This window comes from Balaenoptera borealis, assembly GCF_965194805.1.
Source record: "Balaenoptera borealis genome assembly, chromosome: 6".
Classification (NCBI taxonomy): Eukaryota; Metazoa; Chordata; class Mammalia; order Artiodactyla; family Balaenopteridae; genus Balaenoptera; species Balaenoptera borealis.
Window position 1 is genome coordinate 76,716,338 of NC_138863.1, and position 21,180 is coordinate 76,737,517.

At 36.4% G+C, this 21,180-nt stretch overlaps 1 protein-coding gene and 2 long non-coding RNA genes across 9 annotated transcripts in view; 1 reads left to right on the forward strand and 2 right to left on the reverse strand.

The window, feature by feature from the left end:
• Window positions 1–21,180, forward strand: part of LOC309630481 — a 600,204-nt gene that overhangs the window by 280,225 nt on the left and 298,799 nt on the right. The window lies entirely within an intron of this gene.
• The window catches only part of GALNT13 (polypeptide N-acetylgalactosaminyltransferase 13), a 545,878-nt gene that overhangs the window by 65,834 nt on the left and 458,864 nt on the right, over window positions 1–21,180 (reverse strand). For all 7 annotated transcript variants that reach the window (XM_082395756.1, XM_082395754.1, XM_082395758.1 and 4 more), the window contains one exon: window positions 12,540–12,679. In XM_082395756.1, the coding sequence (XP_082251882.1) occupies window positions 12,540–12,679 (140 nt within the window). The remainder of the gene's footprint in view (window positions 1–12,539; window positions 12,680–21,180) is intronic.
• On the reverse strand, window positions 729–10,564 carry LOC309630614. The gene is made up of 2 exons (XR_014245840.1): window positions 10,040–10,564; window positions 729–9,979 (listed from the first exon to the last, which is right to left on the reverse strand). It is a non-coding gene; the product is annotated as an uncharacterized lncRNA (long non-coding RNA).

Sequence of the window (21,180 nt, forward strand, 5' to 3'; positions counted from 1 at the left end):
TAGCAGTCTATCTATATCTATATATAGATATATATCTATATATATATATATATATAGATATATATATATATATACACACAAGATTGTTTTAAGTTGCTGTTCTCTTAATTTCAAATGTGTTTCCAATATCCTGCATTTGTATTGTTCTGTTCTCACGATTGCTGGTTTTGATATCATTTGTGTGTGGATGGTTTCCTATGTTTACTAAATGTTTGCCTTTACCAGTGAGCTTTCCCATTCCTAATTTTCTTGTTTAGAGTTGTCGCTTTTTCTTTTTCACCTAGAGAAGTTCCTTTAGCATTTGTTGTAAAGCTGGTTTGGTGGTGCTGAATTCTCTTATTTTTTGCTTGTCTGTAAAGCTTTTGTTTTCTCTGTCAGATCTGAATGAAAGCCTTGCTGGGTAGAATATTCTTAGTTGTAGGTTTTTTCCTTTCATCACTTTAAATATATTGTGCCACTCCCTTCTGGATTGTAGAGTTTATGGTGAAAAATCAGCTGATAACCTTATAGGGATTCCCTTGCATGTTACTTGTTGCTTTTCCTTCGTTGCTTTTAATATTTTTTCTTTGTCTTTAATTTTTGTAAGTTTGATTAATATATGTCTTGGCATGTTCCTCCTTGAGTTTATCCTGTATGGAACTCTGCGCTTCCTGGAGCTGAGTGAGTGTTTCCTTTTCCATGTTAGGGAGGTTTTCAGCTATAATCTCTTCAAATATATCGTCGGGCCCTTTCTATGTCTCTTCTCATCCTGGGACCCCTATAATGCAAATGTTGGTGTGTTTAATGTTGTCCCAGAGGTCTCTGAGACTGTCCTCTTTTCTTTTCATTCTTTTTTCTTTGTTTTGTTCTACAGCAGTGATTTCCACCATTCTGTCTTCCAGGTCACTTATCAGTTATTATGCCTCAGTTATTCTGCTATTGATTCTTTCTAGTGTATTTTTCATTTCAGTTATTGTATTGTTCAACTCTGTTTGTTCTTTATCTCTTTGTTAAACTGTTTTTGTATCTTCTAGGTTTGTGCCTCCATTCTTTTTCCAAGATCTTGGATCATCTTTACCATCATTACTCTGAATTATTTTTCAGGTAGATTGCCTATCTCCACTTCAGTTAGTTGTTCTTCCAGGGTTTTATCTTTTCCATTTGTCTGGTGCGTATTCCTTTTCCATCTCATTGTGTCTGACTTTCTCTGTTTCCAGTCTCAGTTCCACAGGCTGCAGGATTGTATTTCCTCTTGCTTCTAGTGTCTGTTCCCTGGCGGGTGATGCTGGTCTAAGAGGCTTGTGCAGGCTTCCTGGTAGGAGGGACTGGTGCCTGCCTATCGGTGGGTGGAGCTGGGTCTTGTCCCTCTGGTGAGCAGGCTGTGTCAAGGGGTGTGTTTAATGGATAGCTGTGGGTTCAGGAAGGTTTTAGGCAGCCTGTCTGCTGATGGGTGGAGCTGTGTTCCCACCGGGTTGGTTGTTTGGCCTGAGGCATCTCAGCACTGAAGCCTACAGGCTGTTGGGTGGGGCCAGGACTTGGTGACAAAATGGCAGACTCCTGGAGAGTTCATGCCAATGAGTACTCCCCTGTACCTCTGCCACCAGTGTCCTCTTCTCCACAGTGAGCCATAGCCACCCCCCTGCTCTCCAGGAGACCAAGGCTAGCAGGTAGGTCTCGCCCAGGCTCCTATGGAGTCCCTGCTTTTTCCATGGGTCCTGGTGTGTACCCTCCAAGGGTGGAGTTTCTCTTTCCCCCAGTCCTGTGGAGTTTCTGCAATGAAGCCCCACTGGATTTCAAAGCCAAATGCTCTGGGAGCTCCTCCTTCCAATGTTAGACCCCCAGACTGGGGAGCCTAATGTGGGGTTCAGAACTCTCACTCCTGTGGGACAACCTCTATGATGTAATTATTTTCCAGTTTGTGGGTCACCCACGCAGTGGGTATGGGATTTGATTGTTTTGCACATGGGCCCCCTCCTACTGTCTCATTGTGGCTTCTTTGTCTTTTAGATGTAGACTGTCTTTTTTGGTACATTCCAGTCTTTTTTGTCAATGGTTGTTTAGCAGTTATTTGTGATTTTGCTGTTTTCGTGAGAGGAGGCAAGCTCAAGTCCTTCTACTCTGCTATCTTGTCTCTACTGCCACCCCCCTGCCCCACCCTGACCTCTCCCATTTTTATCTGGACTTTGTCACTGTTGTCCCTACCTCCTTAAGTTGGGCTTTATTCCCTGAAGTTTCTGCTGAGAAAGAGCTTCAGCTATTGAGTTGTAAGAATTCACAGGCTGCAGAGTTTTCAGACCCTTCAGACATTTAGAGAGGGGACTTTTCACTGACTTGCACATTGGATTTTATGAAAACACTTCTCCCTGTTTCAACTACTATTATTAAATTGGCATAAAACAATTTCTCATGAGTATCTGTTGGCAACTCAGGTGTTATCCTGGTCTCATTTCCGTCAGATGACACCCCATTGCTTCCTTTTTTTCCTGCTGCAATGATTGTATTATAATATGGTCATGAATTTTACAGGTCATATTTTGGGACTGGTGAGAATATCTTGTCACCTAATTTTATTGTTAAAGTTGTCCATCAGTTTTTGGTTTTGCTAACCTGGATGCTCTCTCTGCCTCAATGGAGGAATTCAAAGAGATTCAAACAGTGTCACTGCTGCTGCTATATTTTCAGAATTCCAGAATAGACTCATTTTGGGGACTTCATGAAAAGGAGCCTGTTTTATTCATGACATGTTCTAACTTTTCTAAAAATTGGTTTGATGGTTTCCAGACATGTAATATTAATTGCCCCTTAGAATGCAGCAGGTGCTAAGAGGATATAGTATAGGAACCCAAGTCGAATCTGGTGAGGCTGGCTGGACATGGGTTCTAGGAGACTAGAAATAATTAGGAGTCAGTGGTTTTAGGAAAGCTGTCAGAATGAGACAGGGATGGCAACCACCACAATCACCACAATAATAATTATTATTTATAATTGTAATTGTATGTGCCATGAACTGTCCCAAGCACTTATGTGTAATAACTAATTCAAAACCAACCTATTACCCCCATTTTACACATGAAAACATTAAGATACAAAGAGGTTAAGTAGTTTGTCCAAATAAGTTATTAAAAGTTATTATAGTGAGTTTGGGAATTGCCTAGTCCTGCCATCCAGACAGGTAGGCAGTGTTGTTCAGAAAGGAGTCCTATAAGGAGGAAGGGAGGATTAAGTTCTAGTTGAATAAAGGTAAAGGTAAATGACAGGTCATCCAGACAGTGGCAAAGACACATGGAACATGAAAGGGGCCTAGGATCAGACCTGAGGAACCAGGTCAAAAAGGCTAGAAGCAAAGTGGTTTCCATGCTGAGTGTCTGTCAGACTGTTGGGCCCAGGTCATGAAAATGACTTCTGGCTATCATGACACTGGATACCAATATGGAGTGTCAGGGAACAGGGCTATCAATACCCATCTTAAAAAATTGAGAAGGACATATCATCTGGATAGAGACAATCTCTGAGAGGTTTTTGTGAGTAGTCCTATGATATTCAGATTTTTTTAAAAAATGCATGTACATCTAGAAGGCAGCCTGATGTACATCAGGTTATTCTCAAGTCAATGAGCTTAACAGTGGGAATCTGTAATAATTTTCTTCAAACATAAAAATAGTCACTAGTGTCTTCTGACAGTCCTCAACAAGCAAATCTTAATGCACAATATAAGATACTGGCATACAGGAAAGTTCAAACTATGCATCTCATCTTTTGAGATGCAAAGGATGATCAGATATAGGATGATTTTGCATGATTTTAAAATCAGAACCATTGTAAGAACACCCTGGAACTGAGGCAAATATATATATTCCCAAAGAGTGTTATTTAAGCAAAGAAATGAAATTTCAGGAAAGATCCTGATCTTGTCTACTGGTGTCATATTACCTGACAACACCAATTGCTTGATCATACCAGTCATTAATCCTGAGAAAAATCTAGGCAAACAAACATGGAGGAACTTCATCCATAGAAACTCCTTACAGAATCCAACCTGTATCAACATAAGTAGAACATACAGGTAGTTCTGCATTCTGAGAAATTCTTGTGACTCATTCCTTATGTTGTGGTATAGCTTTGAATATATGGTGTAGGGCCAATGTAGTTTTAACTTTGTTGTCTGCTTGGACATTTCTTTGTTTACACATAATCTTTTATTGCCTGAGAACAATCTTTCATGACATAAACTTGGGAGTATTTTTCCCACTTGTGTTTTAATATTTGAAATCAGCAAGTCTTTTTCTAAATGTTTCTACTCATTGGTAGTATCATTGGTAATGTTCTTACCACTTGCATGGTTTGTTCATTAGCTTTTGCTCCCTCTACTGGATTGTAACAGCAAGCAACAATGAGAACTCCAATTCTGAAAAAGAGTCATAAACTCCCACCCTCCCCACCTTTGAACTTCAAAACTAACAGGTAAACTTCATTCTAAAATAAGAGTCTAAACTTAAACTAGCTTTTTTTGGGCTTTAATTACTCCAGCACATGCTTATCTTTCAACTACACATTGTTACTCATTATCATTATTTTAAATATGTCAACCTCCTTTGGTTTCTCTTTACTTTGTAAAGAAGGAAATAGGCACATTTGCAGTGAATTCCAGAGTTTAATATTAATATTTCCATGTAATTGCTGCAGTGAATATGCATTTAAGTATATTTTCTCTTTACCAAATTATGAATAAATCAGAAGGATGATTTTACACAGATTTGCAAAATCTATTTAATTAACAAACCCAAGCTGACTTCTCTTATGTAAACCTGGGTTTAGAATGTCCTGACTGTGAGATTTAAAAATTATGAGTATGTGATATCTTAACCTCCTTCAACAAAACAGTAAAGAATACAGAAAACTGAACGATTTCATTTATTTTGGTGGATAACAAAAGCAAACAAGAATCCTAGGAGAATTCTTAAATGCTTAACTGGAATATAGTTTGTTGCAGTTGTTTGTGCCAATACATATTTAAGTGATAGAATTGATTCTAATTTATTTATCAGCAGTGTAAAGTAAAAAAAAAAAAAAAAAAAAATTTTTTTTTTCTAGTAAGATACTCACTCATTTTGTCCATAGGTGGGTTACCCAGCCCAACATTCTTTAAGGTTAACATCTGATGAAGAGTAATATATTCTGCCTGTATATGTGCATATTTAGTTACACTGGGATGAAAATCAGCTACTGGTCCCAAGGAGTTTTGGAAATATCATGGGCAGAGAGAATGCCCCCACTTGTGCCAAGCCGTATAAAATGATGCTTTCTTACTGGTTATCCTATTAAAGGGTCAAGAGGATGGTGAATTTATAAATAGATCTCCTGATTACCAACAGAAAGGGTAACACTCTCAGGGTTTTAGCCTCTGCATTTGGCAGTAAGTGATTTTATCCTTAATCCCTGCAGCCTAGCAGCTTCAATAGATGATGTCTATTTTTAGTTACTTAAATTTGCTCTTTAACAATATTTAAGGAACACAGTGTCAATGTGTTCAAGGATCTTAACTAGCTGATAAGGTTAAAGAATACAAGAGGAAAAGGAAGTGCTGAGGTCAAGCAGGCAGTACAAAATGCAGAGACTAATGTCAAAACGTCTTCCAAGCAGCATGCAAATGCAAATATTAAGCCCCAGGAGTTAAAAGTCACTTGGCTCCAGCAATCCTCTTCTCTCCCTTCTTGCCCTCTCTATTCTTGTGTTCTACATAGCTCACATTTTTTCCAAAATGCTGGCCCGTCTGAGGCCAAAAATTTAGGGTGAAGCATTACTACTTTAGAAAGCCATTTTTCAATCTTATACTTGAATTAGCTTTTATATTTACAAGATCAGAAGCTGACATGCTAAATATACATAAGCTAAAGGGCTACTTAAGAGAGAATTTAATGCTGCAAGAAGCTCTACTTCCTTATTCCATTATGATCTGCTTACTAAGTCTAAAAGGCATATGCTTCATTAAGCTACTTAATTAAAGGTTTTAGTTCAAAGCAATTGCACAGCTTTTAACTTCCCATTGGAAGCTGCATGTAATTCACGGGCTGGGTAAAGTAATATTTCAATTACCTGAGTAAAATGCAAATGTAAGAAATTAAGACAGCTATCTGATATCAATACTGATGATTATTTTGGTGACAACACACGATAATAGAAACTGAATACCATGTTTGCCTCTATCTTGCAATACAACTAGGAAAGTTACAAAGAGAAATTGACATGAAAATATATTCACCAATGCACTGCAATATTAAATATCTAGGCTTTGAAAAACATTGAAACTCAAGGAAATTGTAAATTGTTAAATCCTAACAATTTCATTTGAAATTAAGTGAGGAGTACATATGAATTACTACAAAGAAATCTTTGTCCTCTAGATAAGTAGCTTTGGACACCTGATACCACTTTGAGACTAACTATTTGAGAGATAGTACCTTCGTATATAAGGAAAGGTAGTTTTTTACATTTTTAAATTGATGGTTAATGACAGGTAGTAAGAAAGAAAAAGATTTAAGTAAATGACTGTTGTCCATTAACAGTTCATCCCGAACTCATTATCAAAGTGTCCATCAAATTATGTATACATGACTAGGCAAAATCGAATTAGAAAGCAGTGCTTGGTGAATTTGTCCTTCTGTTTCCAAGGAAACAGGTGCAGGATTGCATCTCTTTAAGGATGGTTTTAAAGTGGAAAATTGCAATAGATTAATATTCCAGAAAGTTCAAAACTTAATATATCGCATAGATTTTTGAATTTATTGGGTTTTTGAAACAGCAGCTTATAGCATGCCTATATACCACATGTTTATTTCTACTTAATTTCTTACCTGTTTGTTTGATTCTCTTTTGCCATCCCCCCACCCCCATTTCAGTAGAATGGCTTAAGAGTAAAGGTCTTTCCTTATTGACTTTGCATTGTTAGCATATAACACAGGTTCTAGCTTAATCTCTTATTTAATAAAAGCATTTTGAATGAATAACATATAGTAATATAATCTATTTTCTCCTTCTAGTTATAAGAAAAAGTGAGCTTTAGTGTCAGACTAAAATGTATTGAATCCTGACTCCAATATTTAGTTAGCTCTATAACCATTAGGTCAATCACATGAACTTTCTCCATATAGGTTCCGTATTTAATTGGGGATAATAACAAAACCTGAATTGTGATTTTTAAATACTGCAATTATTATTAAGCATCTAGCATAATGTTTGACATAGTAAGAAAACAGTAAATAGTAGCTATAATAATTACAATACCTGTAACTACTGGTGCTGCTACTAATTCTTGCTAGGTGGTGGTGTAGATGCTCTGTATCCTCAATCATCACTATAACCTTGGATGATTACCCTCCTGCTGCTGACAAGTACCAGAGAGAAGACCTAGTGCTACCTGAGTCCTAAACTGTGAGGTCAGTATTTAAACCCTCCTCTGCTTGATTCCGAAGCCTGGGATTTTTTCAGTACAACGTGCTGCCTCTTCTGGATATGTTTCAAAAACCCTGAAAGGTGTAATCTCTATCTTTAAAAGTTTTTCAAACGATTTCTATAAGATTCATTACAGAAGATAGTTACTTTAAAATCAGTAGGTTGTATAAAGGAATTTTCCCACACTTCATTTTCACTTTTTCAGAAAGTCAATTAATTAGGTTTCTTGATGTAGTGCAGGAAAGCATAAAACTGAATTTTTAACATGGAAGTAAACATCTAGGTTCCATTTCAGAGCCCTGAATCTTTCTCAGGAGTCACCCCGGTGGCCTCAGAGAATTTCCAAAAAGCCCTCTTTACTCATATCTGTCTTGTTATATAGGCCTTGGTCATACCTTCTTTTAGAAAGAGTTATCAGTGCTTACTCATCAGCTGGGTCCATTGATTACCGTGGGAGAAATACTCTACTACAAGAATAGAAAAACTCCCTTCTTCTAAAGGTACAGTCAGATTCACACTTGGTCCAACAAACTTTTCAGTAAAGAAATAAATGTTAGGTATTTTATTGGGGATCTTCAGTGGAACTAGATTATAATAATAACTCGCATGCAGACAGTGTTCCAGTTTATAAAACACTCTCATATATTTTATGTACTGAATATAAATAAATCCCTGTGACATTAGTGCTAACATGGGAATACTGCATATTTGAAAACAACAGCAATGACACCCTCCCAATGAAAACAAACAAAACCAAAAATACCAGAGGCACAGGACTAGTGACTAAAGTTACACCTAGAAAGTAGTGTATTCAGTGTTATTACACATGAACCTTTGCACTGCAGTATTCAGATTAATGTTGAATAGATGTAAACTGAAAAATTCTATAGAGATATTATTTACCTGGCTGATGAGTAAGTGAAGATTTGGCAAACAGTGCATGGATAAGGCACAGAAAAACAAACAGCCTTTAAAAACAATTCAGCTAGGAACAAATTGCATTTTTTTTTCTTTAATTATTTTCTAGTTAATCACAAGTGATGTTTATAGTTATGGAGTGGATAAAGTCATAGATATCTTGGCAAATGTACCAAAAAGCATTAGACTGAATTTTCAGATATTCTACTGTTATGACCTATAAAAATGGCATTCAACAAATGTAATAAATATTTTTGAAATGCATGTATTATTGCTGTTGAAATGCTTTAATTACAACCAATATTAAATTAGTTTTGATTCTCAAACCTAATCCCCATTAGGTGGGAAGTTAACAGTATGGAACATAATTCATAAAGGAATAATTAATTCTTATTTTGAGCAATTGAATATGTATTAGGCACATATGCCTGTATAGTTATGATAAAGCCAATTTTTAAATTTCTAAAGATAATAGATATTTTGTGACTATATTACCCAATCTACAGGTTCAGTGCAATCCCTATCAAATTACTAATGGCATTTTTCACAGAATTTGAACAAAAAAATTGTAATTTATATGGAAACACAGAAAGACCCCGAAGAGCCAAAGCAATCTTAAGATGGACCTGGAGGAATAAGACTCCCTGACTTCAGAATATACTACAAAGCTACAGTCATCAAAAGAGTATGGTACTGGCACATATACAGAAATAGAGATCAATGGAACAGGACAGAAAGTCCAGAGATAAACCCACGCACCTATGGTCACCTAATCTATGAGGAAGGAGGCAAGAATATACAATGGAGAGAAGACAGTCTCTTCAATAAGTGGTGCTGGGAAAACGGGACAGCTACATGTAAAAGAATGAAATTAGAACACTCCCTAACAAACATCATACACAAAAATAAAATGGATTAAAGACCTAAATGTAAGGCCAGATACTATAAAACTCTTAGAGGAAAATATAGGCAGAACACTCGCTGACATAAATCATAGCAAGATCTTTTTTGATCTACCTCCTGGAATAATGAAAATAAAAACAAAAATAAACAAATGGGACCTGATTAAACTTTTAGCTTTTGCACAGCAAAGGAAACCATAAACAAAATGAAAAGAAAGACAACCCTCAGAATGGGAGAAAATATTTACAAACAAAGAGACCCACAAGGGATTAATCTCCAAAATATACAAAGAGCTCATGCAGCTCAAACAACCCAATCAAAAAATGGGCAGAAGATCTAAATAGACATTTCTCCAAAGATATACAGATGGCCAAAAAGCGCATGAAAGGATGCCCAACATCACTAGTGATGAGAGAAATGCATATCAAAACTACAATGAGGTATCACCTCACACCAGTCAGAATGACCATCATCAAAAAATCTACAGACAATAAATGCTGGAGAGGGTGTGGAGAAAAGGGAACCCTCTTACACTGTTGGTGGGAATGTAAATTGGTACATTCTATGGAGAACAGATGGAGGTTCCTTAAGAAACTAAAAACAGAGCTACCATAGGATCCAGCAATCCCACTCCTGGGCATATATCTGGAGAAAACCATAATTCGAAAAGATACATTCACCCCAATGTTCATTGCAGCACTATTTACAATAGCCAGGACATGGAAGTAACCTAAATGTCCCCCAATGTTCATTGCAGCACTATTTACAATAGCCAGGACATGGAAGTAACCTAAATGTCCATCAGCAGAGGAATGGATAAAGATGTGGTACGTACATACAATGGAATATTACTCAGCCATAAAAAAGAAAATAATGCCATTTGTAGCAACATGGATGGATGTAGAGATTGTCATACTGAGTGAAGTAAGTCAGAAAGAAAAAGACAAATATCATATCATATGATAGTGCTTATATGTAGAATCTGAAAAAAGGTACAAATGAACTTATTTACAAAACAGAGTCACAGATGTAGAAAACAAACTTATGGTTACCATGGGGGAAAAGGGGGGAGGGATAAATTGGGAGATTGGGAAAGATATCTAACACACTTCTATATATAAAATAGGTAACTAATAAGGACCTATTATATAGCACAAGGAACTCAATACTCTGTAATGGTCTATATGGGAAAAGCATCTAAAAAAGTGGATATATGTATATGTATGATTCACTTTGCTCTACACCTGAAATTAACACAACATTGTAAATCGAGTATACTCCAATAAAAATTTTAAAAGTCATAGAGAAAGAAGAAATAAAGAAGACAAAGGCATTTTATTCTTCTCTAGATAATAAAGTTAGGGTTATTCTCTGAATTGCACATGGTAATTAGAAAAAGTAGCTTTCTGGATGAGTGTGAGTGAAAAACTTTTATTAAAGAAGTGAAAATATTTATTAAAAAAAATTTTGAAAAAGGATGGTGCAGATCAAGGGTTCTCAGTGTGTCCACAAAGTCTATATGATTTTGATAATAATAATGATAATACTTTTCACTCACTTCTCATGAATGTACAAGGAGTCTTCCGTAGGCTACATGGTGTGTTAGACTGAATATAGAAGCATTTGTAAGAATCCAACTATCTTTTTTTGGCCAGTTTTTAATGCAATTAAAAAAAATTATGCTAATCTTCTTCTTACTATTTGGCTTTGCTTTATATTTTTCAAAAATATGTTACTTATATTAATGTGTAATGGATTATTACATATTACCTTCAATAAATTAATAAATTTTAAAGTTTCCAGTTTGTTTCAACATAATAAATACTAATAATTAGAGCCCACATAAATAAAAGCTCTTCATGGTTTACAATAAATTTTAAGAGTGTAAGTTCCATATGACTAAAAAGTTTTAGAGAACTTTTTAAAGTTCTCTAAAGAAACAAGAAAATACTATTTATTCCATCTTTAACTATGTTCTTACTTTTTACAAATCCCAGTGATATACACCTTTATGGTCTTTGTAATTTATGAGAAGTCATTTAAAATAGATCTGTTTAAAAACCCTTAAAGCATTTTATTCATAACATAAAAAATAAAAGCTTTTGCACAGAAAAGGAAAACATAAGACGAAAAGACAACCCTCAGAATGGGAGAAAATATTTGCAAATGAAGCAACTGACAAAGGATTAATCTCCAAAATTTACAAGCAGCTCATGCAGCTCAATATCAAAAAAACAAAGAGCCCAATCCAAAAATGGGCAGAAGACCTAAAGAGACATTTCTCCAAAGAAGATATACAGATTGCCAACACACACATGAAAAGATGCTCAACATCACTAATCGTTAAGAGAAATGTAAATCAAAATTACAATGAGTTATCACCTCACACCAGTCAGAATGGCCATCATCAAAAAATCTAGAAACAAATGCTGGAGAGGGTGTGGAGAAAAGGGAACCCTCTTGCACTGTTGGTGGGAATGTAAATTGATAGAGCCACTATGGAGAACAGTATGGAGGTTCCTTAAAAATAAAACTACCATACAACCCAGCAGTCCCACTACTGGGCATATACCCTGAGAAAACCATAATTCCAAAAGAGTCATGTACCACAATGTTCATTGCAGCTCTATTTACAATAGCCAGGACATGGAAGCAACCTAAGTGTCCATATACAGATGAATGGATATAGAAGATGTGGCACGTATATACAATGGAATATTACTCAGCCATAAAAAGGAATGAAATTGAATTATTTGTAGTGAGGTGGATGGACCTAGAGTCTGTCATACAGAGTGAAGTCAGAAGAGAAAAACAAATACCATATGCTAACACATACATATTATATGTAATCTAAAAAAAAAAAAATGTTTCTGAGGAACCTAGGGGCAGGACAGGAATAAAGACACAGGCATAGAGAATGGACTTGAGGACATGGGGAGGGGGATTAGTAAGCTGGGACGAAGTGAGAGAGTGGCATGGACATATATACACTACCAAATGTAAAATAGCTAGTGGGAAGCAGCCACATAGCACAGGGATATCAGCTCGGTGTTTTGTGACCACCTAGAGGGGTGAGATAGGGAGGGTGGGAGGGAGGGAGACGTAAGAGGGAAGAGATATGGGGATATATGTATATGTATAGCTGATTCACTTTGTTATAAAGCAGAAACTAACACACCATTGTAAAGCAATTATACTCCAATAAAGATGTTAAAAAAATATTGAGCTCCTTAGAAATTGCTCCTTTTGCAAAATATATTTATAACTTAACCAAAATAAATAATTCATACCTCGCCAAGTGAGTAATAACGTCTTGGGATCTGGGAGTCCGGATAGATGTTTTCAAGGTACCAAGAAAAGGGCTTACAGTTCAGATTTTCTCTTAGTGTTCTTCTGACTGACACATCTCCATAATCCACTTTGACAACACCTGCAGTTTTGCAGAGAAACACACAAATCAGTTTGTGCTATTTTCATTTCAGCACTGTTTCACTCTGTTTACTTTGCTATCAGTTTTTTTCTCTATAATTAAACTTTCATCAAATTGAATTGCATATGCAGCTGCTACTACACTGATTTTCTTACTATCATCCAATTAGTACATTAAATGGATATTAAAAGGTTTTCCATTGGTTATGACTTTTCAAATGCAAATATTTATCACCAAGTACTTGTACTTCCTAGATTCAATAATTAATCAACTAAGTGTAATTTGGTATTAATTTAGTATCTCATAATCAAAGCTTAATTGAGCTGTGTAATAACGTGGTTGTTTCTCTTTAATAAAAATTTCAGTAGCTCCACTATTTTTATTATTGCTCATATTTTCCCTTTAGTGTCATTTATTCACCACTTGTGGATTTCATGAGAAATTTACATAAATATAGTCCTCACAATGGACGGCACATATGTGTTCTAAATTTTCCTTCTTCTTGAATTTTTATTCTATCTAGGTTTACCATAGACCTAATATTTTTTTTATTGATTTTTTTTCCTATCTTATTTTACAAGTTAGCATAAACCACTTCAAATCCTTGAGTAAGTTAGTAAATATATAAGCATAAAGAAACATAAGTAAATGAAATATACTTACATGTGTATATTAAAATTGCTTAATTGTACTTCATATAATAGACTATATGAATTTAAAATGAATATTTCCATTGAAGATCATAAAAGAACGCTCTTTAGTTGAGAAAAATAATGCCACTAAGTTTTATATAAAAGATACGGTGACATGAATTGCTCATTAATATTAAAATGACAATTGAAGTAACTAAATAACTGTGATAAGATGACAATTATTTCTTAGATTATTTTGAAAAGGTCTCTGTTTAACATGTTTAAGACTAGTAAGCAACCAGACTTTGGCACAGGAAAAAAATGGCCCAGTATTTAGTATATTCTGTCCCAACCAAGCAGCAAAGCCAATTAGTCATTTTGTAAGAAAGGAACAACTGTTTAGGAAATTGAAATGTCTGTAACTAATACCATTACTTGGGTCACTATTTTCAAATGAGGCGATACTCTTGAAGCTCAATCACCTGCCCGTCCTTCCCACCCCCCACCACCCCTGTTTCTTTCAGAATTTTTGTTTTCTCAAAATTAAATGTCTTACTGTTGTTAGAAAGCATTCTGCTGTGCTTAAGCAGCCAAACCATTTCCTTCTAAGATAAAATATTGATTTTTCTAGCTAGTGTTTGGATGAAAACAACGTGATCTTTGGGCTTTTTAGACAGATAAATACTTCCCTTCAAAATAATTCTATCCAGAACTTCCAATCTGGAGTGCAGCTTTCAAAAGAAGAGGTTCAAAAACATTTACAAAATAGATCACTAAAAGAATTTCTCTTTGTGTTAAGAGCTACACAGATATATGGTCTTGAAAATCTTATAAAAAGATGCTATTGGACCCAGAAAAAAAAGGCACTGCTGCTTCAAAGGACTTAGTTCAACAGTTAGTTTTACGGTTATCGTTTCATTTTCGAGGTGGGCAAATTTACTCAAAGTGGCTTATTTATATATCAGTATGCTCCCTTTTCATCATGTTCAGATTTAGTATTCCTGACTCCAGAATTTTTTCCTAGGAGGCTTTTATGAGCACTTTTCTGATTGGAAGAAAGTTTAAAGGTTCATTTGCATATATTTTACATGAGATAAGAGAAAATGTTAATTGCCCACATCAGATTTTTCAAAGGGTGGTTGGTGGAGAATGATAGAGCTTATTGAGATTACCATTAGAAATGCACAAAAATACCATGGACTTAATATTTTGGTAAGCATTGCTTTTCCCCTCTGTATGGATATCTTCCTACTTAGAGGTAAGATATTCAGTATTATGTAAGACACAGAAGTGCTCACCAAACTTTCATCAATTCCTCCACATTTCTCAGAATGCTGCAGTTAGGCAAGGACATCTGACTGGTTCTGACCAATGTCCCTCTGGTTGTAAGAATAGAAGGACTTGTATGAGACTCGTCAGCTCTTTTCCTCTGCCACAGGCCTCATACTCCTGTGTGTGCAGCTACAAGATGGTGAGACCTTTGTTAGTGTCAATGAGTGACTATGAAACAGAGTCTGAATTAGATTATTCATTTCCATGGCTTAAAATACCTTCTCACTTGTTTCCTAAACTATTGCCAACCCAAACCTCTCTGAAGTAGTTTATCCCATTGTTTACCCAGCAGTTTTACTGGGATTTCTAATAGGTGTGTCAAATTTGACATGTCCAAAAAGGTCCTCTTGATTTCCCACATGGTCCATCTTCAAGGTTCTACATTTCAGTAAGTAGCACAAATATCCACCCATTTTCTCAAGGCAAAAACACGGGAGTATTCCTTTTATCTCGCACACACTTTCAATTCATTAGCAATTCACAGTATGGATCTTTCTACTTACTGTGGGGTTACATCCTGAAAAACCCATCATAAGTTGAAAATATCGTTAAGTCAAAAATGCAGTCAATACACCTAACCTACCAAACATCATAGCTGAGCTGAGCCTACCTTAAATGTGCTCGGAACACTTACATTAGCCTGCAAGTGGGCAAAATCATCTAACACGAATCCAATTTTATAAAAAAATTATTGAATATCTCATGTACTTTATTGAATATTGTACTGAAAGTGAAAAACAGAATGATTGAATGGATACGGAATAGCTGAAAGTGAAAAACAGCAATGATTGAGTAGGTACGGAATGGTTTTAAGTATATCAGTTGTTCACCCTCCTGATTGCACGCTGACTGGGAGCTGGGGCCGCCTAGCTTCTCAAGAGAGCATCACGCTGCATGTTGCTAGCCAGGAAAAATATCAAAAACTGAAATTTGAGAAGTAGAGTTTCTATTGAATACATATTGCTTTCATGCCATAGTAGAGTCAAAAAATTAAGTTGAATCATCATGAGTCAGGGACTATCTGTATATCCCCAGCCCCTCTACCATCCCCATCACCATCCTGGTCCCACTCTCTCTCATCTCTTGCCTAGACTAGCATTGCCATAGCCTCTTCACTCGTCCTCCTGACATCTTACATTTCTGCATCTATCCTTTATTTACTGTTGCCTGCTCCCTAGGCAATATATTTGAAATATAAATAAAATCATGTGCTCCTCTGCTCCAGAGCTTCCAGTAGTTTTCCATTGTGCTAAAAATAATTGACAATATCCTAGCCATGGCCAAAGCTTCTTCATGAAATGACTCTGGTTATCTCTCTGAATTAATCACCTATATTCACTTCATTGTAGCAACACTGGCTTTCTCTTTCTCTCTCTTTTTTCCCCCCCTGTCTGGAAAGGTATTACCCTGGAACTTAGATGAGTTGTCCTTCACTTTGTCCAAATCTCTGCTCAAACTTTACTCCCTCAGGTTCACCCTGACCTTCCTATCTAAATTGATCACCCTTCCTATCATCCTGGTAATGCTCTATCCCTCTATCCTGCTTAATTATTCTCCAGCATACTTGTTAGTACGTGATATCATATCACAGGTTAATTCTCTCATTGCCTTCCCAACGAAAACTTTGGACAAATTATTTAATCTCTTGAAGCCTAAGGTATTCTGTCTGATGATATCTTGTACGATGTTGTGAATACTAAATAATGTCTGAAAAAGGCATAGTACAGTACGTGGTGTATAATAATTACTGAATACATATTATGTATTGTAATGGACACCTGTTGTTTTTGCCTGCCCAACATCCATTCTGCATTTTGGTAAGAGCATTCAAGTTTTCTTTGGGCAACCATCACAGCCCCACTTTCACTTTGTGTGTCTTGGTGACCGCGTTCCCCTTCCTGCCTTTCCAGCTCCACTGGGATCATAGAATAAAGGCATTATCACCAGTGAATCTTGCTGAAGTTCACATTCTGATTCAGGTGGTCTAGAGGTGGGCCTGAGAGTCCGCATACCTAACAAGTTCCCAGGGAATGCTGCTGTGCTCAGGCCAAATTCTGAGTAACACCCAAGACAATCAAAGCAGTCCGTTTCTCAGCCTTACTCAACAACCCATCATAATGATTGGCTCAGGAATGGGCACGTGAACTATCCAGGCTAATAAAAGTATACTCTGACAACTTTCTAGGACTGTTAGGAAGTTGAAGCTCTGTTTCTTCTGGAATTACTAGCTGTAAAGATGATTAAAGCCTGGAGCTGCTGAGGCTACCATAGAGAGAATGCCTAAGACAGTGAAGCCGATACAGGAGTAAGATAAACATGGAAAGAAAAGCAGGCAAAGATAGAGAGCATAAGCCAGGCCAACATTAAGTCAGCAGATATTTATCATCTTCCAGCTATATACAGGGCACAGTTTTCTAAGCACTTGGGATACATCAGTGAACAAAAGTATCTTCCTCAATGGAGTTTACATTCTAGGGTAAGGAAACATAAGCAAACAGTAATACATTAGAAGGTGATACGTGCTATGATAAAAATAGAATAGGGTGAGGGAAGAAGGTTGCAATAGAAGGAATCAATGAATTATGATTTTTTTCAAAGGCAACTTACAGGAGTTGCAAGTTTTTAAGGTAAGTTTTTCAATGGGACTTGCACAAATGCTGGAGAAGCTCTGACTGAGTTTCATGATGAGTTAGAATGAAAAGTATTTTAAGTAACTCTACATTTGCAGGTTTGATTAATAGGTAAATGATAACATTTATGGTCAGTTTTATTTAATAACCTGTCATTCATCATTTTAAAATCTATTTCATGGTGGTAATAAATTTAGATACATAGAACAATTATGCTTTAATTCTTTAAATAGATAATAGATAGAAGGTCATAATGATCTCAGTTAAGTTCTTCCCAAGTAGATACCTAATAAGCCTAATAGTTCTGGTTACCTATAATCAAAGTACCTGATGACAGAATAGCCTGATTATAGACTAAAGTTTAGAGTTTTGTGCATAAGAATACATATTGCAGCATAGCTTAAAGTGGAGAAAAGGGGAAATAATTTCCTTCAATAAGGGAATTCTTAAGTAAATCAATGCTATACCTAACTGACGAAATATAATTGCTGTATTGAAATAATTATGTCTATAAAATATGGGAAAAGTAAATAAAATATAAAGAATTTTTATTACACTGTCATTATAACTGAGTAGAATGAAAATATATGGAACAACAAAAATAACAAAAATAAAAACAGTACATTCCCTTTGCTACTAAAAAAAGAGAAAGAAAAAAACGTCAAAAAATCTATTTTTTCCTTAAGCACAAAAGTTAAAACTGTACAGCCAAAGTTTTTTATGTACAATGATATATTAACAATATACTTGCTTATTATAGATAAGTATACATAGTTTCAGCTAAGAATTTTTTGATATTTTCAAAATTCCTTATAAAGAGAAAATCGTCCTTATTTTGTTATTTTCTTTGAAAAATTGTCATCAAAAGCTTTTTGAATAAGGATCTACATTTCTTTCTTCTCAAGTGTAATAAAAAGATCATTTTTAAGCCAACTAGGGATTACTGTGTTCTAGAGTATCTAAGTACTACATTGTGTCAGATGTTTAGCAGATTAGTTGGAATATTTTTTTTAATTAAAAAATACTCTTTTAATCTGCCATTTTAATTTTTACCCATTCTTAATTTGCATACAAGTTACCCAGGCTCATAACCGTTCATTAGGAAGTCACTGGATAGAACTATATTAAGAGGCTGATGACCCATGCCAGCTAATAATACACAGTGATTATCTGTTAAATTTATCATTTACTATTATTACTTCAATTTTATTTTAACGGAATAAAAATGAAATAATGAATTGTACAAAGATCACAGCTTCTGCTGAGAGCAGTAGCACATAGAAGAATCAAGTATCAGACAACTTCTCAATTTATTTAAGTCTATCTGATCTTTATAGTCAAAAGTGTGGGCAGGTCAGAAGGTGGCAAAGATGGTGGAGTAGGAAGACCCTGAACTCACCTCCTCCCAGAGACAAACCAAAACTATTTGCATAATAACTATCTATGCAAATGACCAGAAGATTTATTCCAACTGAAGACATAAGGAACCACATAGTATGATATGAGTCATAGACTTAGAGAACGAACTTATGGTTACTGGGTGGGGAGAAGGGATAGAGTGAGAGTTTGGGATTAACATGTACACACTGCTATATTTAAAATAGATAACCAACAAGGACCTACTGTATAGCACAGGGAACTCTGCTCAATATTCTGTAATAACCTAAATGGGAAAATAATTTGAAAAAGAATAGATACATGCATATGTATCACTGAATCACTTTGCTGTACACCTGAAACTAACATGATATCGTTAATCAACTATGCTCCGATATAAAATAAAAATAAAAATAAAAAAAAGAAGGAACCACAATAAGATTAGTAGGAATGATGGAGACACAGTATAGTCAGAATCCAAAACTTCAGGGTTGGCAACCCACAAATGGAAGGGATATCACAATTATAGAGGTTCTCTGCAAGGAATGAGGGGTCTGAGCCCATATTGAGCCACCTAGCCCAGGGATCCTGCACCAGGAAGATGAGCCCCTAGAATGTCTGGCTTTGAAGACTAGCAGGGCTTATGTTTAGGAGAGTGGGAAGGCTATAGGAAACAGAGATTTCACTGTTAAAGGGCTCATGCAAAGTCTCATACAATCCAAATCAAAGCCCAGAGATGGTAGTTTGAAAGGAGCCTGGGTCAGACCCATTTGCTGATCTTGGAGAGGCAGGAGACAACTGGGTCTCCTTCTGGGGATGAAGAAGGAGATGGCCACTGGAGGCCACTATTTTGGGGGGATCATTTTACTCCTATAACATTATTGCTGGCAAGTGACATTTTGAAATCCTCCCTCTACCCTGTAAGTGCCAGGGGCCAGCAACAGCCCCGATTCCGCGTGGTATGCAGATAGCTGAGTGGGGACTGGGCCATGCATACCAGCAGGCCAGCACCACTCCCATGACCCCCGGGGCCCCACAGTCAGCCATGCTGGGACCCAGCCCATCAGTGGGCTAGCACCAACCCTGGCATCCCTGGTCATCAACCAGTCACTCTAAGACCTGGCCCTGCCCACCAGCAGGCAGAAACCAGCCCTGCACCCCACTGGGCTCTGCAGCCAGCCACTCCAGGACCTAATCCTGCCCACTAGGGGGCCAGCAGCTACCACAACAGGCAAAGCCTGGCAATCAACCTGGCCAGGGACCAGCCCTGCCTATCAGCAAGCCAACAGTAGTTGGCTCTGCCACAGCAGAAGGCAACATGCTGCCACATAGAGCATAAAGAGCACAAAGCTCTAGTGACCAGAGGGGAGTGTGCTGCTGGGCCCCATAGGAAGCCACCTAAATAAGGCCACATTTCAAACATTGGAAGACATAACCTCCCTAACACATAGAAATAAACACAAAAAGTTAGGCAAGATGAGGCTAGAGAGGAATATGTTCCAAACGAAGGAACAAGATAAAACCATAGAAAAAAGCTAAACGAAGTGAAGATAAATAGCCTACCTGACAAAGGCTTAAAGGTAATAATCATAAAGATGTTCAACAAACTTGGGAAAAGAATAGATGAACTTAGAATTTTAACAAAGAGTTAAAAAATATAAAGACTCAAAATGCGCTGAAGAGTACAGTAACTGAAATAAAAAAATACACTTGAAGGAATCAACAGTACGGAGATGACACAGAGGACAAGGTCAGTGGACTGAAAGAGGAGTAGAAATCACTGAAGCTGAACAGAGAAAGAAAAAAGTTTTAAATGCTGATAGTTTACGACACCTCTGTGAAAACATCAAGTATACTAACATTTGCATAATAGGAGTCCCAAGAGGAGAAAGGGTAAGGGAACTTATCTGAAGAAATAATAGCAGAAAACTTCCCTAACCTGGGAAACAGACATCTAGATCCAGGAAGCACAGAGAGTCCCAAACAAGATGAACCCAAAGAGGTCCACAGCAAGACAATTTATAATTAAAATGGCAAAAATTAAAGAGAGCATCTTAAAAGCAGCATGAGAAAAGCAACTAGTTACATTTTTAAAGGAAACTCCCATAAAGGCTATCAGTTGACTTTAGCAGAAACATTGCAGGCCAGAAGGGAGTGGCACACTATACTCAAAGTGATGAAAGGAAAACACCTGCAATAAAGAATGTTCTACGTGGAAAGGCTATCATTTGACTTGAAGGAGAGATAATGAGTTTTACAGACAAGCAAAAGCTAAAAGAGAAGACCAGAACTAGAAATATGAAAATTACAAAAGGAAAAATCTCATTGGTAAAGGCAAGCACACAGTAAAAGTAAATCAACCACTTATAAAACTAGTAGGAAGGTTAAAAGACAAAAGTAGTAATATCTATATCCACAATAAGTAATTAAAGGATACATGAAACAAAAAAATGTAAAATATGTCAATAACAAACATGAAGGGGGAGTAAAAATGCAGGTTGTTAAAATGCATTAAAACGTAAGAGATCAT